This window comes from Homarus americanus, unplaced genomic scaffold (genome assembly GCF_018991925.1).
Source record: "Homarus americanus isolate GMGI-L3 unplaced genomic scaffold, GMGI_Hamer_2.0 scaffold54443, whole genome shotgun sequence".
NCBI classification, from domain to species: domain Eukaryota; kingdom Metazoa; phylum Arthropoda; class Malacostraca; order Decapoda; family Nephropidae; genus Homarus; species Homarus americanus.
This window is the reverse complement of record NW_024750852.1, coordinates 4460605-4486835: the sequence shown is the minus strand read 5'-3', so window position 1 is coordinate 4486835 and position 26231 is coordinate 4460605. Positions and strand designations below refer to the sequence as shown.

Below are 26231 nucleotides of genomic sequence, written 5' to 3'. Positions count from 1 at the left end.
GTGCATGAAACAAGTGCTGGTGATGATTGTAGATACTGACACAGGAAATGAGAACTCTGATGTTGATGAAAATGAACGTGGCTCAGACAGCCAAGCAATATTGGCCACCCTCAGTTTATTGCAAACAGTGTCATACCCATTTAATGACGATTAAATAAACTTACTAATGCATTTAATTAACTTTTCTATAATCATTGTTTGCTAACACTCATTACCGCCCTCAAAAAAGGTAATAGAAATTATGTAAAGTGTCATTTTATTATGTTTCAGGGAAGATTTATTTTTGTTCATTCCAGAATGCGACGTCTAGCTTTATACCTAGGTGTGTAAATGCCTAGCATTAACTAGCCAGGCCAACATACAGGCAATTAAAACATCTAATAATTACTTAAATATGCAATATTAGGACACGTCGCTACCTGGCATTTAATTGCAATTCTCAAAACCCCCTCCCGCACCCTCCATCACACGCATTGCTACCGTCATCTTCTTGCCTGGTGAATCAGTTACTTTTAATAGTTTCAAAGGGGAGCACTATGCATTTTTTGAGCAAGTTAAGTGTTTTCAAATACTTTTTTACAAAAATATAAATTTACAAATGATTTTTTAGATATGCAGTACTGTATAAACATTTTATAAATCAGGGTCTACCAGTAATAAAGCAGCTGAGGAGTGGGTGCTGCACACAGGTGAAGTCTTACCCTTGTGTTGTTTCACGGTGGTCAGCTATCAGTCTGTCTCGTAGAACAGACACGAAGGACGAAGACACTAACAGCAGACTCTGTCGCAGAAATTTGTACTCCAGTCTACCCAAAGATAGGAAACCATTAGATACTTAATTCATCCTTCTTATTTTCTGATTATATTATTAGACTAAGTTTAACAGATCATATCATGTATTCTTGAGACTATGAAACTACTGCACAGGAAATGATTTGTATGTAGAGTACAGTATGGGAAGTTGCCTATTTATATTGGGATGTATTCCTTGCAAATGTATTATAAACAGGACAGCAAGCTACAGCAAGGAAAGAGAGTAAGTTTCTCTATTATTAGCCACAGAATATTGTGTTATTGATATGATCCGCCAGCCTCGGATAGTCCAAGTGCAATGTAATGCTTATTGAATTTATTGAAAAACATTTTATGATTATTCTTACAGATATACAGTACTATTACTGATTAGAGACCAAGCCAATGCCTAAGCCCAAGCAAAGGACTCTCCTGGAAATAAGCATCTGACAGCTTTATCAGCTATCCAAAGTGAAATTGCCTTACTGTTTACAATTGTTGTTTACCTGCAATGTCTAAGCACATAGAAAACTGCATACTGTTCTCCCATGGCCTATGTGTACCGTATATCTACAATGTTTATATTCACGCTGACCTGTATAAATGCATAGATTATATACATGCCTATCCAATGACAATTTTACAGAACAAATATTATTATTATTATCATTATTATGACACATTTTTACCATGGACTTAGTATTATAATTGGATGATGTGCTCCCAGGACAAATTTTCAAACACTTTAAATGATATACATAAATGGACAACTAAATGAACACATACTGCATACATGGGTACTCACTATATCAAAACTGAGATTGTGTACATCTTGGAAGGTGCAATTAAAGGAGTACAGTACAGTAATTTCAGAATATCTTCCACTCACGAGTAAGGATCTTTGAAAGAGTGGGGCAAAAATAACCTCAGGGAATATCATTTGATACTCTCTGGCTGTGGCAAATTCAGTAGTCAGGGTGCAACCTTACTGCTTCAAACAGTCGGCTGTTGGCTATGGTGCCACATGATGTTTTTTATGGTAAACAGCTTGAATTTTTTTAATGGTCACTGCAGTAAACACCACATTAAATCAGACAAGAATGATTTACCTGATATACAGTAGATAGAAAATTGTTCCATAAATTGTTAATGGCCATAAAACATAGATGATGATGCTGATTTATTGAAACAATGTAAATAAACAACTTGCTGGAGTGCAAATTTTGTTATCCAGTACTTGCAGCATTTAAAAGTACACCATGCCCTGACAATTCGTGGATTTTTAATTCACGGTCCTCGATTATTCGAGGACTACACCCTGGATGTACCCTAGAATGTCTGCGGGTAATTTCAAAGTTGCAGCCATTTTTGCGACCGGGACAGGGAGCCATTCGCTCTAGAGACAGTAATAAGAAACAAGACAACAAAATGTCTCAAAATGTAGAAAACATGTGAATCTACCCTCAAGTCAACTCCGTGCTATGTTATTAAAGTACTTTGATTGATTGATTGAAAGACTTATAAACTGCATCTATTTCAAGTATGTTTAAATGAAAATGTTCTTCAAATTACAGACCTGAAGACATGTAGAGTGGCAGATGTGGGGACATGACTGGCCTGCTCAATATAAGCCGAGTAGTGGTGGATCTGACCTGCATACTCATCCAGCTCAGCGCCCAGACTCAGAAAGTGATCCACCTCGGTCCTCACCTCTCCACGCAGCACAGTCGACCACTCACTGGCTTCATGATAGATGGGCTTCATTATACTGCACACTCCACTCTTTTGCAATTTATTTCCGGGGATGAGAAATTTGTCTCAATACAGAAATCTCTCATTCCCAGAAGAACTCTGCACCAATAATTCCGGCAAACGAATAACTACATATAAGAAATGAAACTAGACAATATTTTGCGACTGTGAGGTACCATAAAAAAAATCACAAATTGATCATCTACAAACGGTCAGCTTAAACAAATAACATGAGATGACATAAAAGTAGGTAAATTCTAAGTCCAGAGAACTGTACAAAACTACTTGTAATCTTTTAATTAGTTCCAACATCTATTTTGGGGGGCAATCTGGGTTACAGTAATGTACTACAGATTTTGTTGGTTATATAACATGAGCCACACAGAATGACGGTTCAGCAATAAACAGTTACATTAATGGACTCAGAAGTGTTTGGTTATTGTATGCTCTATGGGTCTCATAACTCATGCTGAATTTTGCATAGCTCTTGTTAAAAAAATTGGCCATTGTATTTTTAATAAAATACTTTCTAGGCTTAATTTATATATTTAGTGAATATAACAACTTGTAATTCTTTTCTGGATTTAAGTGCATTTAAAATACTATACAGGTATTATTTTAGGACCTGGAACATAACCCCATTTTCCCCTAAGGTGCCACTGATTTACAAGTCATGATACAGTATCTAAAAACAGTGAGGTCTGTCAAAACTTAATCCCAAAAATTACATTGAACTACTGTATCATCATCTAGCCTAAAACTGACTCTTCAGACAAATAATGAAGCTTACATATTTGGTCCAAGAACTCTCCAGCCTTAGTGAACCGAATTTGAATGCTTGTGGTGAGCATGTTCCGGAAGGCTTCCCACTGAGGCTCAGAAAGAGTGACAACCAGAGTTTCCCGGCGGGGTTGAAGAGGACGCAGTGGGGGAGCCACTTCCTCTTCACCTGGGGGTCCCATCTCTGCTGCACGTTGACGCCATTTGGGTATCTTGGGGGGTTTTGGTTCATCCCATGTTCCACGATACAGTTGTACACACTCATCCAGCTGCACCAAAAAATATATTTATTAAATACTGTACATTACATACCAGGGACTTCTCTTCAATAACTTCTCTACAGAGTCTGAGTTGCCCACAAAATGGAGGGTGAGTGTGAAGGGTGGATTGAAACCTTCCCCAGATAATATTGCTCTTTTTCCAAAGCAAAATAGTGTCATCTGGTACATTTCTTTAGGATGTCTTGTGATGAAAATAAAAATTTTCTTAGCATAGTGCTTATAGCATTCGAGAAGCTTTTGGTGAGTATGTACAGTACCTAAAACTAACCAATGATGTAAGGCCCATATAGTAATCCAGGAACAGAAGGCACTGGCAGGAAGGCAAAGCACACAACAAGTTAGCAAAATATCCCTTAGTATCTATTATTACCATCTCTCTTCACTTTAGCACTGTTAACAGTACAGTACTGAATCATGCAGTATAGTATATAGTACCGGCAGTTAAAACCAACAGATATTTAAAACTGTGCAAACGATTAAAAAATAAATAAAATAAAATAACTCACTGAGCACTGATAACACTGAAAGATGCCTCACAGTGCATTGGAAATACTAAACCCTGACCTCCTTGAAGAGATCCATGAAGGCTGAATAGAGTGCCTCCTCATCTGGGTTCAGGACCACCTGGTTATCATCTAAGACCAGGTACAATTTGATCCTGGGACCCACCCATGGCTCCTCCTCACTTCCCAGCCATTTGAGGACGCTCTCCACACTGCGAATCAGCACCTCTTGCAGCTGAGAAGAAAAAATCTTGGTCAAGTTTTGCACAATAAAGCAATTAAAAGTATGACAAAAGCTTCAGCAATTTTTTGTTCATTCTTTTGTAAACACAATAAAAATACTTGAATAGTAAGTTCCCATGTCAGATCAGACTTCAGTTACACATTAACTATGATACCTAAATACTGTATATTTACTGTATCTGCTTCACCTTAACAGCACTACATGTTTGTGACAGATATAGCTACTGTACCTACTGCTTATCTGTGGTTGCTGTTGGAGATGATTCAGTTTGCATTGGAGGTCTTAAAGTTTAACTCTTTAAGGACAACCTGTTGCGTTATGCCTGCCAGGGCAGTTCCCACAACTGTTGTATTATAATTTTACCGGCCCACATTCGAATGATTAATGGTATATGTTATTGTATAGGTCTGTATCCAGTCCACCACACATGCAAATTTGCCCGAGGTGCACATTTCAATATTAAGCAAGTACAGTACAGAAATGTAAGTGAGTATTATCAATCATCAAAATAATGTTGAATGCTATCATAGTTACCCCTTCACAAATTTGTATCACATCTTTATAATTCTAACAATAAGTCAATAAGTAACTGCTCAAAAATCATCCTTAATAAGATAGGTGACTGAAAACATCACAGATATGAAACTCAAAATACTCTTACGTACGAGTAAAATTTAGATTTCTTTGAAAATCGCAAAAACTTGTTGTCCAGGAAGTCACCCAAAATTTTCAGACGATCAACCCTAAAGGGTTAAGATTGTTGGTTAGACACCTAGTCTTGGAAGTCCAGGAGCCTTAATCTGGTTTAATTTTCTTTTTCACTATGGAAGACAGTGGGTGTACCTGTAACACTTATGGTATGGTACCAGGGGTACTCAGGTATTTTTGTATAGTAAAAAGTAATTCCTACTGACCTCAGAATATCTCCTAATATCAAATGCACATGGCTTCAAAATGGCCTCAAATGCCGTGATATTGGTCAGGTTTCAAAAAAATTTCTGAGGGGCTTACAGCCCCCCCCCCTCCCAAATCCCCCAGCTGGATGGGCTTGCTGTGCTTGCCATGTTTCCCCACCTACAATGTCTGGATCCGACCCTGGGTACCCAATAAATGAGACATAGAGGCTTACTTCTGTGATTAAGTGGCATTCCTTGTAAGCCAGGAAGTTTACTCCATAAATTAAATACTTTCCCTTTGAGCTCGGAAGATTTACTCTTGTGGTAAACCCATATGTAGGAAGCCAACAAATTTACCTTAACATAAAAAACCTTATTAAGAACTCCAGAAGTCTTATTCAATTGGTAAAACTTAAACTAAGAAGCCTGAAGCTTTAGTCTTATGGTCAAGAACCCAATTTAATAGAAATCAATGCTTACTTTAGAGGCCAGGAGGTTATTGAAGGCATGCATTACAGTGTGTCTACGAGAAGGAGAGAGGTTGGTAGCCAGAGCCGCTTCCCGAATGGATGAGAGAGATGTGGGGAACCAGTTGTTACGGAGATGAGAACGTCCTGCCCTAGCTGCTGCCCGCCACCTTGTGATCAAAACGCTCAGCTCCACACCTTCACCCACACCTACACCCCCACCTCTGTAGTGAATAATACATAAAAAAACAGCCACATACAGTATTTGTTTCTCCTTATCTTCCTCTTAATGTAATAAATGATACATGTTAATAAAACCTCCATGTCCAGTTTGGCCTGCAGTGTTTTGTAACATATAATACTTAGTCATGATAGTGGTCCATGCCCACACCACTCCTAGCAACATGAATCACCCTCATAAATGTTTCTGCCTCTGAAAGATTGCCCATAACCTTATCACTGATACACAGTTGAAGCAAAATTTAATATAATGTACAGCACACATCTAAAAAATTCATACAGTACAGTATCAAAATGGCATATATTATCCACAACTATTATCCTTGATTATCCTTCATAAGTACAATACTGTAATGCAATAGGAATGAGGTAAATTAGCATGTGATACTGACCCATCATGGCTGTCAACCAGACTGAGTGTGTCTAGTGGCCTCAGGGCCTGGGCCATGACAGTCCTCACAGCTGGGGGAAAGCTGGCCATGGCACGACTCAGGGCACGCCTCTCCCGCCCCACCCATGGCACCCGCTCCACACCTACCACGTCATGCCTGATGAAGTGGAGAATTCATCATACACTAATACCTTCTCCCATTAAAATAAATAAAATAAACAACACAATCTGGTAATAAAAAACCTGAGCCCTTGTATCCTTAACTACTTATAGGGAGGAACTGTAATAAGAAAACAGTTGTTAACTAGTGTGCATCCTGCAGTGAAATAATAATTACTGTACATAAAAAATGAGATGAAATAATGATATCAGCTCCTCGAAAAAGTACCAAATATTCAGGTGGTATTGAAAAAGCTACTTTTACCCAAGATAGGTTCAGGGCAGTTATCATATAAAAAGGTTTATTTTCATCTCAAGTAATAATTTTCATCATATAACAATAGGTGTAGTGTCGTGAGAATGTGTGGGAATGGCGTTCCCTCACTTTTTGATTTAGCAGTACACCACTGCATATAACATGTTTATTTTCATCCCCAAAATGGCAAGAGAATACTTATTATTGTAACTAATCATTATGCCTAAGGTGAAGCAATCCTATTAGGAATTCATAGCTGTAAATAACATTAAAATTCTAAATTTAGCTGACTCCACTGATCAAAGATTTGTGCACTTTGTTATTTATGGTCTTCGATACAGTAATGTGAAAGAGAATCTACATCAACATCATGTAAATTCACTTTAAGCCTTAACAGTGGATCTATGAGACTCTTAGCTCAGTGACAGACTTTGTACAGGTACCGAGAGCACCACAACACAAACTGTGAAAACTCACATCAGTTTATCACATTCTACTAAACCTTTCAAAAGTTCCCAGAGGCTGCATTTGCACTGGCTGCACTTCTCTCCCCTGTAGTTCTTGGAACAGTTCCTTCAGGATGCGGTCATATTTTGTTCTGAGGATGATGGGTATGCGGTGGATGAGGGTTTGGACTAGGTCTGGTGGGCTGGGGCGGTGGGTGGCCCTCAGCCTGCGGCACGAATTCATCACTAGGAGGGCAAACTCTGCACGACGACGTCTGGTGGATAAACCATCTAAAATTGTGTGTATGAAAAGAAAAGGAAAAAGATATTAAACAGTACAGTTCTTTCATAAGAGAACAATTACTGTAGAGTTTGATATTCATAAAAATAAGCTCATTGATTGTAGAATCAATTCACCAAAATCAGTCTAGGACCTGTGGAAGTTTTACAGTTCTGCTGTACAACTGCTAGACCAATTCATTAACTGTTGGAGCATTATACGTACTTTACTATGAGTAATATAACATCCACACCCATTCAATACTTGTGACTGCAACATACTAGTACTACTGTACAACAACCACACAAGTTCAGTAATTGTGGAAGTATCATACTACAACCTCTGTCACACTACTGTAGAGAGCATCAAGCACCCCAGCACCTGTGGAAGTGTGCAGCATGGCGTATCCTAGCGCGGCGTCTATGTAGCAACTGACTGTAGTCCCAGGGGTTGGACCCATCCCCTGCAGGAGCTGGCACTGCCCCGTACTGGTACACACATAGTAAATTACCTTAAATGTTTAGGTTTTATTGTTTAATGAACAATAGGCTTATAATATAAAATTAAGTTATACCACTATGGTACACAAATTAAATTATACACACAAGAGCTGAGATTTTCTAGTTTTAGATTTACATAACCCTGAGCTTATCTGTGCGATTTGTTCAAGTTTCTACATACTTTTTAGAAAACATCCACAACAAATTACCTTCTTGGGTTGTGTTAGGGGCTTCATGCGGTTCCGAAATTCAGCAGCTACCATGGCAGGCTCCATCATGGTGGCTGGCGTCATTGTTGAGTCTTGCCGGATCCCTCCTCCACCACTACCACCCTCCTGAGCAGGGAGCAAAACAACTGGGTGCACATACAAATTACAAGTCAAAATATACCTAATTGCTAATGAAAATGAAAATGGCTAGCAATTACTGTAAATCATTATTTTTGCCACACAAGCAAGGTTTTACAATAGTTACCCAAACAATGTTCTACAGCAGACCTGTAAAACTCTTTGTAAAGCGTGTGATCCATCGGCACCTTCTTGTTCCCAAGTACTGTACAATACTGTACTAAGTAATGGACACTGGACACTACATCTGTTACCCTTACCCCTACTTTAAGCGAAAATTGTCTAAATTTTAGTCAAATGTACTAAATCATTATTACAGTGGGGTATGCTATAACGAATGGATCCTACTACGAATATTCCTATAAAGAACGGTTTTACCTATAAAATTGATAATGCTATAACGAACGAAACTCGTACAACGAACATTATAATTTTTTTTTTTTTTTTTACTAATTTATTGTTTCTGTATTACAAGTATTAATGATATTCTTTATTTCAAGGGTTTAGATGCATATTTATGCACTTTTTTACAATTTTTACAATTTAATATTATATTTTTCAGTGTTAAGTGGTTGTTTTTGGGGGCCTGGAACGGATTAATCCTATAACGAACGAATGCTATAACGAACAAGGTTCTAGAACCAATTAGATTCGTTATAGCATACCCCACTGTATAATGAACTGTAATTATTAGTACTAGCTTACTGCATGTATGTGTGTGTGTGGTAACTGTTTGTCACTGCTTACTATGTGGTAATCCAGGAGATACAGTATAATGTAAGTGTAGTACAGTAACTCTGGCATATGCAGTTTTCCGTGTGTGTGTGTGGTAACTATGGTGGATGCAGCTTACCATGTGTGTGGTAACCGTGATGAATGCAGCTTACCATGTGTGTGGTAACTTTGAGGTGTGTGGTAGAAGCTGTTCTCAGGCGTGGTGACCTTCTGCCTACTAGACGACGACCAGAGCCTCTACCCACAAATCTCGGCTGTCAGAAGAAATAACCACATTTACATTAGTTAATACATTAGTTTACAAATGATTATTTATAGCATTAGAGCAGAGTGATAGCTTAAGCCTAAAGAGCTGGCAGCTGAACAGAACCTACATCATATGCAGGTCTGGGATATGCTGAGGTGCCGTAGTGCAGGCACCAGTCTGGTGCCCCTCCTTTGGACATTTTCAATCAACTGACAGTCCCTAGCATATCTCGGGAACCAGATGGGGTGACAGTACTCCAGATAGGGAAGCACCTCACTCTTGAAGATCGTTACGTGGGACGGGCCGTCTAGATATCTGAACGACCTTCTTATAATATCTAATAATTTAGTTGCCTGATTCACCTTCTTCTCATAATGGTCCGAGAACTTCAGCTCATTATCAACCTACACACGTATGCCTCACTTTCCTCTTTGCCACTTACCAATTTATTAACAATTGGTTGGTTTTGTGGTTTATTTAATTAGGCGTACTGTACATTATTGGGGTAACCATTTACATAACATTACGTACAGTCAACATACCATGGGAGGGACCAGTATCTCCGTGGTCACCAAAAGCTGCTGCAGGGTGTACCGAGCTATGTCACTGGGGTTGTGTCTGCCGGTACCAGTGAGGGAAGGTAGGGTGGGAGGACCTGTAGGTTCTTCTCTGCCACCCACCGACCTCTGCCCGCCCTTCCTGCCTCTGATCATGGTCTGCTACTGGAGATCACCTGGCAATAAATGTTAAGAGATTAATGATGGGTCTATAACACCCCACCACAGGGTTGGAAATAATCAGAGTTATTAATAAAAATCAAAATAATCGATGAACCTAACTGAACAACTCCTTATGGTGTTAACAGTCCGCTCCACTATTACCTTTCCATTATGTTATTAAAATACATAAGGGTATTTTGCATGTCTATTGTGTTTAAGAGTTTAATTTGATATCTAACACTAAAACACTTGCCTCTGAGGACTGACTTACCTGTTTAAAGGGCTCACTGATAGCTTTGTTTACAGTTCCCATACGAGCTTCTTAAGTTAACTGTCATTGGTCGAGTGACGAGCATCAACCAATGACAGGCGGCGTTATATATACGATGTTACTATGGCAACGCGTCTGGTCCTCTCAGATTGTAAATAATTAATTGAAGCTTAAGGTCTATTTAAGTTTAACTATGTGGACCACTTACTGTATATGTATAAAGAACTTTTGAAACATCATAAAATCAAATATTGAGTTAATTTTGATTGTGTTTGGGTAGAAAAGTCTCAAAAATTACCAGTTACGTTGTTAACTTTCGAGACTTAATTTAACCATCAACGGATAATGATTCCAACACTTACAGTAGTTATGTATAATTTCCAAAGATAATTACACAAAAAAGGTCAGGTAGTTATTTCATAAATGATATTCCTTACTCCTCCACTCAAGGAAGATAGATATCCTTTACCTCCACTGGAGTTGTATTCAAAATGTTTTAATATGAACTTTATTAAAATTCTCAAGCGAAAAATATTCCTAAACTGTTACGGTTCCTTCTCTGATTTTACCGACATAATAAGCTAAAAGCACGACTATCCAGCTGAGGGACGACATAATAAGCTAAAAGCACAACTATCCAGCTGAGGGCCGACATAATAAGCTAAAAGTACGACTATCCAGCTGAGGGCCGACATAATAAGCTAAAAGCACGACTATCCAGCTGAGGGACGATATAATAAGCTAAAAGCACGACTATCCAGCTGAGGGACGACATAATAAGCTAAAAGCACGACTATCCAGCTTAAGATGAGTTGCCACGAACGACTCAAGTAAACAACATTGACCGTCACCATCCCCAGTACAGTATTGTGTTAATGGGGCCAAAAAATTCTCGTTTTTTTTCACACTTTATATCGCTAATAACTTTTAACTGGGATACAATCTGTGGCCTGGGGAGTCATAAACACTGTGTCTACTTCATAGGTAAAATATAGGATGTAACTGTAAATTAAGTCATACGAGTTTTTTCTCTATTAGTTGAATGTTTGAACTGGATATATACATATTTTGGGATCATTTTTTTTTAATAATATATAGGGTTTTAAAATTATATTAAACATAAATAAGTAAGAAATTTTGTTATATACGAATCAGTTTTCTAATGAAAGTTATGTAGGTTAGGATACAGTATGGTTTTTTTTTTTCACCATTTCTCAGGTTATTATCTATTAGGGCAGTTGATCTATCCAGTAAAACAGTACCCGATAGACTACCTGGATAACCTTGGCCTTTGCTCTTTAATATACCAGACAAACTAACCTTTTTTTATTGTTTTCCTTCAACTTTTGTACAGGTATCAAGGATAAATGGAGCAGATGGTTAGCACTTGAATGTGTTTCTATATTTCATTCATATTTTCCAGTTCTTTGGATGATAGTTAATAAAATTGACACAACTTTTTATTTTAATTATCAGTATTTTTCCTCTTTCTCTCTAGGCAGTGGATATTTTGCCGTGACCGACTAACTTCCTACTAACATTATTTTACCTTGAGTGCGCTCTGATTGGCTAATCATTCATTACCGATGAACAACACGAGAACAACATATGACCTTGACTGGCGGCATTTGGCATTTATTTCACCGTGAGTCGATCATTGTGTAGCTATAAACATACTTAACCATATTTCTGTTGAACATGAAAATTGCTACGTAACAAAACTAAAGGTAAAGATTCGTTTTAGGTCGAATATGGAATTTCATATTTCAAATTTATATAGGAAGAAAGCAAAGAAAAAACTATTCTATTACGTTTCCAGTGTAAATTTATATTTTTCGAGTACTTTAACCGATATGACCTCCCTAGTTACCAACAATATTGGTTATTCAAAGTGGGCAGTAGAGGGAAACTGTGGGGTAAAATACTAAAATGAACACCAAACAAGCTTTTGAAAAGCTTACCTAACTTGTAAATTGGTTAAAAATACAGTAATGTCTGAGAACACCAGTACCACCAGAAGGAGTTGTTCGATTTTGTTGATTTTTTCCACGGATGTTCTTATCATTATAAAAGAGGCGACATTTACTTGAACCAAATAGAACCTTACCTAACCAACCAAAGAAACCTACCTAAACTTATCTAACTTCCTAACTGGGGGCGGACCCCCTGTCATATGAGCGTAACCTAAATGTTAAAAGTTCACTCTGTATTTGTAATTTAAAACTGCAATTCTTGTTTTCCAGGTAACAGACCACACCATAGTACAAAATGAGCAGTGACTATGTTGGGTGTCAGGTATCGGTGGAAGTGGGAGGTGGACTTGGGTGGTACCAAGGGCGAGTGGTAAGTATCAACTCTGAGAGGCAGACCATCACCATCACACAAGTTCTTCACAATGGTCGACCGGCTGCCCTCTCAGAAGTTACTATCAAGTAAGTTGTTGATAATATAATACATTTCTAAGCCTTTGGGGAGAACTTACAGGGTGTTCTGGGGTCTGTGATGCATGATTTTAAACTGAGACACACTGGATAATATATATTAACCCATGTGTCCAGTAGGATGCATGGAAATTTTTGAGAGGAATGCTCTTAGAAAGGGAGTCCTAGCATTTAGCACAGCAGATGTCATGACTAAGGAATGGGGAAAATGCATCCAAGAGTATAGGTTCCTGTGATGAGTATAACTTAATACCCAAATGTCATACATGTCCTAGTCACTAACCCCATAATCTAACACTAGAATTGTTACTACCAATATTATCTAGGTCACTCACAGAGGATGAGTTATATTATGTCAACTGTGGTCATAATGGTGGCACTGTTCCCAGCGGTGGAGGGTGTATACATTGGAGCTGTAGGCTGCAGACTACAGTTTAACCATTCATTGCATCATCACAGAGCAGAGCATGGTGACCATTTGTTGAGATGCAGAGTACAGGGGGTCCCATACTTACGAACGCCCGCTGATACGAATGGGGTTAAACTTAAAATTTATAGTACCGTATTTTATTTACCCGATGACTTATTTTTTTACTTTCATTTACTATATTTTGTCATTCCATTTCTTCTTTTGTCTTAAATTAAGTGATTTTAGATTTATATAAGGACTTCAGCTATGATGTAGTGGGATTTTAAATAATGTTCTGTAAGTACAGTATGCACATAGCATGTGTTCAGACTTACATACAAACCCGACTTAAGAACGTCCTCAGGAATGGAATCCGTTCATAACCCGGAGACCCCCTCTACAGTACAGTGGCCCCAAACTGAACGTAAGGTTAGGTGCCAAAAAGGGATTGAGATACTGTAGTTCAATTTTGACTGACAAGTTAAGATTTTTGGGGAAATAGGGGATGGTAGGATGAGTTCATAATTTTCTTCTAACTCCACCATGACTGTGAGAATATTTTCTGTGGCAGCCATTTATCAAAATACAGTAAACCCTTGATAACTTGGCACACATGGGGCTCTGGCCTTGCTGAGTTATCCCCCCTCCTACAAAAATACAATAAAAAATTATCGACCCATATATATGTGTACATGTAATTACTAAATGTAAAAAAAGTAGTACTTACCAGCACTGCAGACGAAGAATGAAGCATCATAATAGGTGACACAGAGGCATGGTAGGTGACACAGAGGTATGTTAGGTGATACAGGTGGCAGAAATGATGGAGGCACTTATGTACTGTACTACTGTACAATAATTTGTTCACTTATATAAAATAAAGAATTTTACATGTACAAAGTATTTTTGTTTAAACACTAGAGTACTGTACTGTATAGTATTTTCACTTAAACACTACAGGGTATTTTCACTTAAACACTATGAGATGTACAGTACACTGTATAATCACTCGCTGTTGGATGACAGCAAGACACATGGTACTTCTGGGGAAATACTGTGTAGGGAATTTGCACTAGTGGAAGTGTCTGAGGAAGAGTATCCTCATACTGAAGCTATCACTAGGAAGGCTTCACTGCTGGAGGAAGGTCGACTGGTTCTTGGGACCCTCGGTCTAACACTTTATTTTTCTCGTGAAGACTCAGGGACTTAAGCTTCATACCCTTCCTATAGCTCCTTGAAGGGGCAGACACCATATCAGTGATGTTTGATGAGGGAGAGGACAAGCAGAGAACAAAGTGTGGAGAGACAAGCTGCACACACAATGCCACAGCAATAACAAGCGCCAGAATAACCCACGCTTGAAGCGCGGCCTGGCAGGACATCCCGTGTAGCATTACTCTTACTCACGCAGCCAGATATGCTGAGATTTTCCTAGATAATTTTATATATCTTGGCATTTCCCGAGTTATACTATAATACATTCCGAGACCATATCTGTGCCGAGTTATATGAAACTGGGTTATCGAGGGTTTACTGTACCTTGTTATCTAGCTTAAAGAACACATGATGGGGATTATAATATCAGTGGTGCATTTTTTACACCTTTCTTTATTTCCATCTTTTCCTGTAAAATGACTAATAATTCCAGTGCTGGTGATATCATAGATTTGACGATCCTATCACGTCCCAAGGCAGACAATGATGACCAACAGCAACAAAAGGTTGATTCAAAGCCAATACAACAGCAACAACAGGTAGTTCAGCCACAAGCTCAACAACAGTCCAGCCAAAATCCACAAAGCTGTGCAGAGCATGTATGTATTCATCAACAAAAAGAGTCCAGATGTTCTCCACAGCCACAAGCAGCAGCTACTGCTGATGTAACTTCAGTAGGAAGTACAACAAATGCTCTGCAGCAACCTCGACGTAAGCCTCGCACATCTGTGGGGGAGACCTTAGCACATGGGTCCCATTCCTCAGCTGCCAGGTGATTTCCAGATCATTATATCACATTTATGATTCTATTTTCTAAATGAGCAGTGAATGGAATCCTTCTCTTGGAACTAAGCAGGCAACTTACTTCTTTGTCAATAATCTTCAACGTCTTTGCTTTGCTCTTACTGAAGAAATTGTGTAATACCCCCTATATCATTGAACAGAAATCTACTGTAGGGGAAGATAAAACACAGAAAAATGAGAGCACAATATATTTTGTCTGTAACCTATGGTAGGAGTGTACAGTGCTCTCATTTTTCTGTGTTTTATCTTCTCCTTAGTGGAATTGCTGTGTTATGATTTAGATGGTATAGTACTGTATTACATAATTTCTTCAGTTACAGGAACAGGTGATTGGACATTAAAGATCCAAGATATGAAGATTCAACTTCATTAACCTGAACTCTATTTCTGTTTCATGTACAGGTATTAGTAGAGTAGATTTTTTTTTCTCCAGAATTTAACTGACCTTCTGTGGTTCAGAAATTTTTATGATCAGCCACTGGTCAGGTCCTGATTTAGAAGGGTTTGACCTGTACTCTTAAATTTTCTTTACTGCTTGTTACACATACAGTACTGTACAGGTATTTCATCCCATTTGCTTGAGAGTGAATAATAATGAGCTTGACTTTTTATGATTAATTCTGGTTCTCAGTTATTGTCCACCTATGGGGTTTTCAATACTGTGCAGTACTTGACTTACGGTATTTACAGAGAATCTGCTGCTGACTGGCAACGAATGAACCAAACCATAGTGACAGCACAGGAGTACAGTTCTCCTCGCCGTTATGACAGATATGGCATTGATGTATCTAGAACTCCTGGGAAGAAAGAAAGAATGAGAAGGAATAGGGATGAAACCACTTTCGGGACTTTAATAGATGATGATATGCTCGCCACTGAGTTTGACTTTGAGAAGAATCTTGCTCTTTTTGACAAACAGGTAACAATGACCAGGAGATTACTTATGATATCATTTGCTCTTCTGGGAGTAAGGTGAGAGCACTGTACCCTTTATGTACTTTATTTTGTTCTGTTTTCATAAATATTAACTAAAATAGATGCATTATGTGCTGGTTAGTATTTTGTTTTTCTTTACAGAAAACTTTAAGTAACTCTGCAAAACGGTAATTACGGTACTACAGTACAATACTTCGCTGGGAAAGAGTACAGTTTTCTTCTTGCCCTTGTCATGTGTAGATGCCCATTTTTTCTGTATTTCTGTACTGTTTATACATACAGTATATGTTTATGTGTTATAGATGGCAATATTTTTTGATGTTGGTTTTTAAACATACAGGCTGTGATAGAGGAAATACAGAGCTTGAAGCCTGATGTTGTGCGTCAAGCTGACCGCTATACTGAGAAGAAATACAGATGTGATGAGAATGTTTTGCCATCTAAACCTCCTGTTAAGAGGCAGATTATTGTCCCCACATCAGGTGCTGCTGAAGTCATATATGCAAATGGTTAGTAGGTTGAAAATAAAAAAATGAAGGAAGTTTTGTTTTCATTATTTTAACATAGAGTCACAAGAACTATGATATTTCTTTTGTTTTATTAATTTTTTTTTTTCATAATTGCACGATGGACTGGAGGAGGTACCTATCCCATTATATATCCTAGGAAGAGCAATGTGACTGACAATTAACCTATATCTAAACAAGACTTGTCAATACTGTACTTCATGGATTTGAAATGTAGACGTAGGGTTCATCTGCAATGAGAGACAAGTGTATGCCCTAAATTTTAAGAATTGTAAATTGTACATGAATACAGAATAATGATGTCAAATGTCAGTGAATTCCTTAAACGAGAATTATGAGGAATGATGATACAGTTCATCTGCAAGGAGTATAGGTGTCATGATAAAGAATGATGTATTGTAATGGATTGAAAGGACTAAGAATGATGGACTGCATATCATTGGTATACTGACTATAGAACTGGTGGTAGAAAAAATGAAGTGAGGAGACAGGTTGTGAGTTATGAAGGGGGTAAGAAGAGGGACTGGTTACTGATGACATGAATGACTTTTGACAAATTTTTTCCAATTATTGTAAGTAGACCTGTTATATGGTGGATAAGTATATTATGCTTGATTAGTTTAACGATGTTAAAATATTAAAACATTTACCGCTATGCAATGGCTAAAGATCAGTTTTACGATGGTCACAATAACTGGGATATCACCGTAATTAATGCTATGGTTTTAAATAATTTTATTTTATTTTTTTTTAAATGTCCATTAATCATCTATTGAATTTTGACAAATTATGTTTTAATGGATATCAAATTAAACTTATATTAATACCAATATCACCAATTCTGTCCCACTAGATAGCGGACTTCTTGTACCCTCTGTAAGCAGTGACCTACGTGCTGCCTTATTGTCTACAGCAAACCAACACGGTTTGACTAATTCTCGTCAGCTGGAAATGATTGGTCGAGCTGCTACTGAAATTATACTCTCTCTCAGTGGTGGCAGTCATAGGTAAGGCTTTGAGTTGATATAATTGTTATAAATTCTTTCTCAATGTCTACAACACTTCAACAAAAATTCCAGTTTACCTCTTATGAATCCTCTCTCACCTCCATATCTTGTGTATATTGCAATTATATATTATAATACAGGGTATTTGTTTTTCAATTTCTGTTTTTTTTCCAAAATATTATTTTAACTCCCAGCCCAATATTTAATAATTCTGTCTCACTGTGAGGGGATAAGTATTTTCTAAAATTCAATCTCATTTGAAATTACGTTTGTTACTTACAGGTTGGGGACAGGTAACAGCCATCAGCCTCTAGTGGTGGTAGTATTGTGTGGATGCCATTTGCAGGGTGCAGCTGGAGTTAATACTGCCAGACAGTTGGAGAGTCATGGTGTGCAAACTGTTGTAGTCACCCTTCAGATGCCTTCTTCACCCCAACCTCCTCTTCTGTTTACTCATGAGCTACAATTGTATACGCTCACCAATGGCCGTACAACCTCTGATCCTAGAGGCATTCCATCCACTCTTGACCTTATAGTTGATGCTCGATTAGACCACAGCGGCCGAGCATGTGAAGGTGGCGTCGGTCATACTTGGCTGAACTCAACTAGTGCTTGGGCATCAACCTCACGTGCACCTATTCTTGCGCTAGATCCACCAAGTGACTTGGCAGCCATTCCATCAACTCAACCACCTTTGCCTGCCCGCGTTCTTTTGTGTCCAGCTCTTCCATTAGCTTACACACCTGCCCGTGGTAAAGTGTATCTCATAAACTTGCCCATACCGCAGCAGACTTTTAATGCAGTAGGTATCAAGTATGTGTCTCCATTTGGGGCCAAGTTAGTTATTCCACTTCATCCATGTGAATAATATGTTGTTGTTTTTCTCCTATGATTTCCCTCTTTAATGTTGGGGTATGAAATATAGAGTAAACACATGCACACGGACTTTCCCATTATTCATTCATTCATTTTTCCCACTCTTAATATGTTTTCTGGTATGGAATATCTTGTATTTTGTCAAAGTGCTTTAACATCACATTTATATGGTTTGTCAAATTTGTAAGTGATATTGATATCATTATATATTTTACTCTTAGTGATAATATAGTAAAAAGAGTATAAGTGTTAAAGTTTATATATTGTATACTATAAAGTATGATGTTATCTTATGAAATCAATAATATAATCATTTTGTGTAATATAGTTAGTACAATATAAATACTTAATAATACTCATATCGTGTGTCATACAGTATATAACAAGTGTATGAATTGATTACTGAGATGGCATAAGTAATCATTGTAAAGTATCTTCCTCAGTATTTATGATAGCTGACGTATTTATGATGAACTTTAGTATGAATTTCTCAATAAAGTATATGCATCTTGGTGTTACTGTATAAGGAAATATTGTCAAGTTCAATCTTTTATAGGCTGAGATACAGTGGAGTGTACGGCAAGTTGAAATTTGTTTGTTTTAAATGTTAACTCTGTTTTTGTTTGTTTGTTTGTTTTATAGGTTCATGCTTTTCATGAAATGGATAAAAACTTTAAAATTTATATTTATACTAATTATAGTACAAAATCTATTTAAGAAACGCTGAAAAAAATCTTGTATGATGATAATGATGATATTGAACTTGAGGGTCATGTTGATGCCATGGATACTGAACTTGAGGAGTGACATAGCTAGAGATATCCATGAACTTCAGCAAGACCCACATTTACAAATGACATGGTATAAAAGTTGCCACAGTAACATGTTAAAATTTTGTTATAACAACTTTATACAACATAAACTTTTATAGAAATTAAATAATATATTATAACTTAGAAATAATAGCCTACAAATTTTATATTAACCTCACAGATGTATCCTCTACAACAGCTAGATAATAACTGATATCCTGTGGTCACTGGTCAGACTCCCTACAAAATACTCTGGTGGTTACCAAGTGGTCTTCTATTGCAATTCTTATATACCTTACGAATGAAGCCACTTTCTTGTATGCATATTTTTTAAATGTTTATTAACTCGGGCATCTTTATAACCTGTGTATTCTAACAATTTGATTATTAAATTATAAAATATATTTTATTTTGTTTTTAGAAAATGTGGGACTGGCACACCACACACTGTCAAGGTGCAGTATCATAGATCTGGTCAAACCCCATTTTTGGCAGGGATTTATTTTATAACTTATGCATGGACTGAAAACTCACATACAGTGAAGTAAGATAATAGTTTGCCAACAAGGGTTCCCAGGACCTGATTGTATAACTGGGACTAAACTCCAGAAATTAATTAATAGTAATAATAATACTGTACAGTAGTAATCTTCTATCACAGTCCTACCCCTGTAAATTGGGGAATGTGGGAGGCATCAGTTGCCATTGAGGTTAAAAGTTAAGTCTTCACATGTGCTCTATACTCTACAGCTGTAGATTAGAAAATGGACATGGCCAACCTACAAACTAGATGGTAGACCTTATGTAGTTATTGCACTTTGTAGAACCCTTTATAAAAATGAAGTTAGAGATTCGCTAATATGAAAGCCACATTTCTCACATGTGGTAGAAGTGTTCCTGAGATTAGTGTTTTGAGAAGAGGCGAGAGAGTCTAAACTTTGACCCTTCCCTTTTGTGGACTAAGTCCAGTCCAAGTCTAAATACTGCCTCTTCGTCAAAGGAAATTAATTAACATAATTATAAACGAAACTTAATCTCATCTATTACTTTATCCAATGAAGGCAGTCCTGAAGTACTTGTAGTTAACAGACCAGTTTAATCAACCACTTGGCTCCTACCCCAATCAGTCTAAGTTTGGAACCTTTTAGGGCTATTCTCCTGCACAGTGGACATGGCCATTAAACTCGGCTACCTTGTACATAGATTGAGAGATATCACTGAACTCAATCATTTAACCTTTTGTGTATATGGTTCTTTCTGTGATGAATAAAATCTTCTGACGTCAGCTAAATTAAATTTTAAAAGCAACGTCCCCTTAGTGAAAAGGTTAGTGGAAACAGATTGTTTACTACCATAATTCCTTGTGCATGGGGTCCTCTCTTAAATAAAATTATATAAGTATCTGGCATTAACCAAATAAAGTAATAAGTGGTCCCCATAGTGAAGGGGTTAAGGGGATGCATGAGCATTGGCAACTTTACCTTTGAATTACTGTATGTACAACTTGTGAGCTTGTAATGTTAGTTGTCCTAATCCGATGAACATACATGGGTGTGAGTTGTGCTAAAACCTGGAGCTTCTGTGTCTCCATGTTCTCTTCTGTACTAACTGGTTTCAAATAATGTACATGTATTGCTTGATCCTTGCTTAAGATATTAAAAAGGGACCGATCCTGAAATCCCACTGTACAGCATAATCAAGCATAGGTGCCACTAATTTACAATTTGTGGAATTCATAATCCTCATGGTCTGTTGGAACATAACTTTGTGGATTAGCCAGGATTTTGTTTACTATAAGTGGGGTATATACTGATACTTGTAAATTGTAAGGCTAGTTTTGGGGTGCAATGTTCGAGTAAATGTAGCACTCCTCTCCTGAAACAAATGGTCACTGATTTGAGTTCTTTGACCAACCACTGTGGGGTGTCCCCCAGTCAACCCAGCCTATGGCAACCACTTTGACAAGGCTGATACTAGAGTTATTTGTAGTTAATTTGTTTATCGTTACATGAAATTCACTCTTAGGATTGGCAATTTTCTGCCAGAGTGGAAGTATGATAGACTAATACTGTATTCAGCAGATATTGTAGTGACAAACTGTACTATGTTATAGTTACTTACGCTAATAGCTGATGATTAAGAAATTACATGGATCTTTGTCAGTGATCCCTTTATTTTTTGTAACGATAATTACATGTGATATATTATACTGGTACTACTGAATTTTCTTAATCCTTAATGTGAATACAATACACTTGAACCTTACCAATTCGACATCCTCAGAGCTTTACCACCATTCAAATTACCCAAAGAATATGAATTAGCTGAATTCACTTATTTAATATACATTATTTAGGTAATGTGTTGCAAATGACGGATTTCATTGAAAATTTCATATTAAAGAAAAAAGAATGTCAATACATATGATTTTCACATCCCCCCCTATCCTCCTACCATTCTCACACCCCCCAGTTTGGAAACCACTGCACTGATCTAAGAGATTCTAATCAATGTGGATACTGTAGCTTTATTTTTTAGTTTTACTTTTATCCTCTTAGCCATTGATCGGCTCATTAACCACTAGGGCTGTCGGTAACACCCCTGTTATGCACAGTTGGCAAGTACTGGGCACTCACTGGCTCCTGAATATATCCGAACCTGCTCCAGTGATGGTCAAGTCTGGCCTTGAATTAGCACACTGGTGCCATCACAACACTGGCAGATTGTTAAAAAAATATCCCAATTCTCACCCCCAAAAAGTTTGCCCTCGCTGTTTTCTGGACTTGTGGCTTCTTCAACCTTGAGCTGTGACCCCTTGTGGGGCGAGTGTCCGCCAGCTCCAGGTATATGTACAGTCGGCCAAAGATGCACCGACCCCACCCTGGGTCTCGTGCTCGCAATTTTACCTGGTAATACTTGGTAAAGGTGATTGTGATTGGTGGATCTGTTTTCGGCTGTATCACTGTCAGGATAATTATTAAACAAACCAAAGGTATAATTTTTATAATAATAAACTATTCATTGTTATTAAGGGCCTAAGAAGTTTCCAAATTTTCGTATACGTATTTGCTTAAATAATGAACAAAATTATATTAATGACTTGGCAACTCAACTACAACCACAGCTGCCACAAGATTCTGCATTATTTAAATAAATATATGAACATTTGGAAACTTCTTATGATCTAAAATAATGATGAACAGTTTACAGTGATACAGCCGTAAACAGATCCACCAATCACCTCTAGACTGGCAACCTACAAGGATCCAGCTTCCTCTATTTTCGTTTCTAAGTTTTCCTCTCCCTTATGATCTGCAATAACCTCGTTTACCCTTGTTATACAGTAAGGGCAATACCATAAACAATTGTAAACAGTAAGGCAATTCGACCAAGTATGTAAGTCTAATTAATGAATATAGTTCACGAACACGTTGAAGGAATCACAGTAAATCACCATAGAAAATGAATAAGCCTTACAGTATACATACAAAGATAATCAATTTATTGAGTAGCAACAGAAATACGTGTTTAGTGCTAAGAATATAGGTAAGAGCTGTTTGTGAGTACATTAAAAGGAAGGACGCACTGTGTACCTTTTCTAATTTACTTTTTTGCCGGGTTAGGAAGCTGGTGTCTTAAGTCGCCTTTAATTTTATCTGATATAAGGAGAAGAATGATTTATGGGAGCGTGAATGCCATTGGCGGATGTGAGTGTACGGTGAAAGCTAGGTTCATATAAGGAACAATAATCATAACATAGAATGGGAAAACAGTTTAGAAGTGTATAAATCATCGTGTGTCACAGAAAGACTTCTGGTTGAATCAAGTTTGATTAGAGAAATTAATTCTACAAACCTTAGTGATGGTCAGTACAAAACTGATATGTTACACAAATTTATTTGTCAGTGGCCCAAGGTTAAAAATGCTTTGAAAGCATATGAGGTAGATGTAGGATGATGATTAGTGGGTCTCATATTTTTGACCTGACTTAACATGAATAGTTAACGTCGCCCTTTCTTATAAGCTCCTCTTGTGTTTGCGGTGGTGGTGGTGTGTGGATTAGTGGATGTCATGTTTTTGACCTGACCTCATGATTTGTAAGGTCACCCCGTGTACATAAGCCTCTCTCCGTCCTTGTAATTCACTTGCCTCTCAAGATTCGTCTTGAATAAATACGAAAGCTAAAGTGCTCCATTGTTTCCATTTTTCCTGTGTGATTTTATCAATATATATATATATATATATATATATATATATATATATATATATATATATATATATATATATATATATATATAATTTTTCTCTATTTAAATTTGGGTGACCCGAAAATGCGGGGGCCTGTTCGACCGCACACTCTAACACTCCTAAACACGACACTGATCATGGCAGTCTACAAATGAGAGCATTTTAATTTTCCCAGCAAGGAATTACTGGAGTATCTCTAACTAATCACCTTGTATGAGACAAAAAACCTTCAACACTGTCGCTTAGCTAACGAGGACGAACCCAAAATCTCCCTCCCGCGGAAACAGCTAAAATTAATGACAGCTTTCATCAAGCTTCATTCATTATTCATTCACAACACCACTTTACACTCAGGCGCTGTCTCTTCCATTATCATGCTTTAATCTCTAACTAACGCAGGCAAGACAGCTGATAAATTCATTATTTTATCCCTAAATCCTGTTTATTCCTCATTTCATTGTAGACATAATGTCCGGATTTTATTTTGTTTGCCAGTCAACAGTTACGTGTGTTTTGCTTGGCCGTCGAGCCTCGCAAGTGTTAATTTTCTAAATTGTATACGAAATATACCAGGAAGAAAATTAAACGGTGAAAGGCAAAAGTCAGGCATCGAAAATATTAATAACTTTGACTTTACTTTTTGCGTCTATCCTCTTCACCTGTGATAGGTTCGTTAGCCGCTTGGGCGGTTGGTTACTTCTCTTTTACGCACTTTTTACTTTTTTAGCACTGTTGGCGAGTACTGGGCATGCACTGGCTCCTGAATGTATCTGAACCTGCTCCAGTGTTGGTCAAGTCTGGTCTTGAAAGAGCTCACACTCGGTGCCGTCACAACACTCTGGCAGGTTGTTCCAAGAGTTCACAATTCTCACTCCGAAAAAGTTCGCCCTCACAGTTTCCTGGACTTGCGGCTTCTTCAACCTTGAGCTGTGTGACCCCTTGTGGGGCGGGCGCATAATTTAGACGACCAGTAAAACGATTTCCAATGACAGCTTTGAAATGAAACTGATATTTGATTACACAGTACTGTAATGGTGAAATGACACACACACAAAAAAAATCCATTCGCTCGTGTAGAATGCTAACTTGACTGGTGGGCTGAAGTGGCTAAGCAAGAACAACCATTTAATTAATCAATCAATTTATCAGTTCATAAACAAAAGAACTGACCAGTATGAATTCTTAAGATTAAGGCTGGTTTCTTGAAAGTGCAATTGGATCTTTTACAATACGTTTGGATTATAGTGTACAGTTGGATTATATAACTTTTTCACGAAAGAAAATTTGAATTCCTTATTTTTAAGAATCAAGAGAATGGATTACGTGAAGTACTACATTCTGTAAATTAGGATTGCACTTAGTAGAGAGACTGGATTGAATTTTGCACAACAGGACTGAATTCTGTAGAGTAAGATTGAATTTTCTACAGTAAATTGGGTTTCATAGGGTAGGATTTTGGAACAGTATGATGGTCAAACAGCTTTAAGGAATTAAATCATATACAGAGAAAATTATGATGAACACAGTGCAGAAACTAGACATTTTTGGTGGAGGCGATCGCTGGTACAGACTTAAAACTATCGTTATGTACAGAATATCTTGCTTAACTTAGTTGTTTGGTGGTGTAATAATTTAGAGGGGTGAAACCGTATAAGATAGTGAAGAATTATGATAATGCAGAGCAGAAAGTTATTAGTTTTGATGGAAGAGATGGCGTGTGCTGACGGTCGTAATCTTTGCCACTGCAGCACAAGTGCAGAAGGTAAGAGTCTACTGTTGACAGACAGTGTTCTAAGGACAACTTCGACATAAAAATAATCTTAATATACACACTACAATTATAGAACATTATTACAAACTTGACAAACCTTACTTAAACTTACCTAATTTAACGTTACTTGTTTCGGGTAAAGCTTTCTTACGGTTACGAAGGATTATTTTAAATTTAGAAACTGTGTCATTCATAACATTCCCATTTACCGTAATATATTTAAGAAACCCCTTATCATAAACAGTGAAGCAATGGCACTAATGCCTTAAATCAGATTAAATGCAGACCCAAGAACGCACACACACACACACACTTGAACGGTGGCCAGACACTACAAACACAGACCATTTATACTCGTCCGCGTCAAAAATATTGACAAGTTAAAGCCCGGGGTTATTAATGGTTGTGGACCATCGGCCGATACAGATAGACAGACAGACAAACACACAAATACTTCCCTGGGACGTCCTACTGGCTGGACCTGGTCAATGATTCTGATGGGGAGCACAGCCGGATGCCTCACTTGTGGAATGTAGCCGAATGCTATAAAAATGCTTAGCTTTTATATGGATCAGAGTGTGGTTGAATGCCTTAAAAATCACTCGCTTGTTACTGAGTGGAATGATGGGAGTGGAGTGGGTCAGGGTTACCTCCTTTCTGGGTGAGTAGGAGTTTGGTGACTCGCTCTACTCGACACGACAAAGAAGCATCAGATGTACTTATGTTATGATCACGTGGTTCAGCAATACACAGAGAGGTGAGAGTCAATTGGTCTGTCCGTCCCTTCGTCAGTTCGCCCACCCATGACAACAACTGGTTTATGGCACGTTCTTGTGTGTGTGTGTGATGACAACAGGGTAATGGGGATAACTTATATAT

The 26231-nt window shown here is 37.7% G+C and overlaps 2 protein-coding genes across 6 annotated transcripts in view; one reads left to right on the top strand and one right to left on the bottom strand.

Moving 5' to 3' along the window:
- Positions 1 to 10347, bottom strand: part of LOC121854272 (dynein axonemal heavy chain 7-like) — a 69870-nt gene extending 59523 nt beyond the window's left edge. For 4 of the 5 annotated variants that reach the window (XR_006086521.1, XM_042348820.1, XM_042348822.1 and 1 more), the window contains exons 1-11: positions 9859 to 10164; positions 9222 to 9323; positions 8197 to 8322; positions 7869 to 7975; positions 7264 to 7482; positions 6348 to 6503; positions 5729 to 5939; positions 4170 to 4343; positions 3335 to 3593; positions 2369 to 2534; positions 702 to 806 (exon numbers count right to left, since the gene is read on the bottom strand). Coding sequence is in view for 4 of the 5 variants with exons in the window: in XM_042348820.1 (XP_042204754.1) it covers positions 702 to 806; positions 2369 to 2534; positions 3335 to 3593; positions 4170 to 4343; positions 5729 to 5939; positions 6348 to 6503; positions 7264 to 7482; positions 7869 to 7975; positions 8197 to 8322; positions 9222 to 9323; positions 9859 to 10029 (1796 nt within the window). In the remaining variant the exon portion in view is untranslated. Of the gene's footprint in view, positions 1 to 701; positions 807 to 2368; positions 2535 to 3334; positions 3594 to 4169; positions 4344 to 5728; positions 5940 to 6347; positions 6504 to 7263; positions 7483 to 7868; positions 7976 to 8196; positions 8323 to 9221; positions 9324 to 9858; positions 10165 to 10306 lie in introns of those variants that run through there. The other variant, XM_042348821.1, reaches the window with a different exon arrangement.
- A 777-nt stretch (positions 10348 to 11124) lies between these two features.
- On the top strand, positions 11125 to 21548 carry LOC121854260 (enhancer of mRNA-decapping protein 3-like). Its single transcript, XM_042348800.1, has 7 exons — positions 11125 to 11290; positions 12550 to 12738; positions 14805 to 15143; positions 15866 to 16094; positions 16452 to 16620; positions 17492 to 17645; positions 17928 to 21548. The coding sequence occupies exons 2-7, from the start codon at positions 12575 to 12577 to the stop codon at positions 18511 to 18513; spliced, it is 1641 nt and encodes a 546-aa protein (XP_042204734.1). The 5' UTR covers positions 11125 to 11290; positions 12550 to 12574; the 3' UTR covers positions 18514 to 21548.
- The last annotated feature ends 4683 nt before the right edge of the window (positions 21549 to 26231 follow it).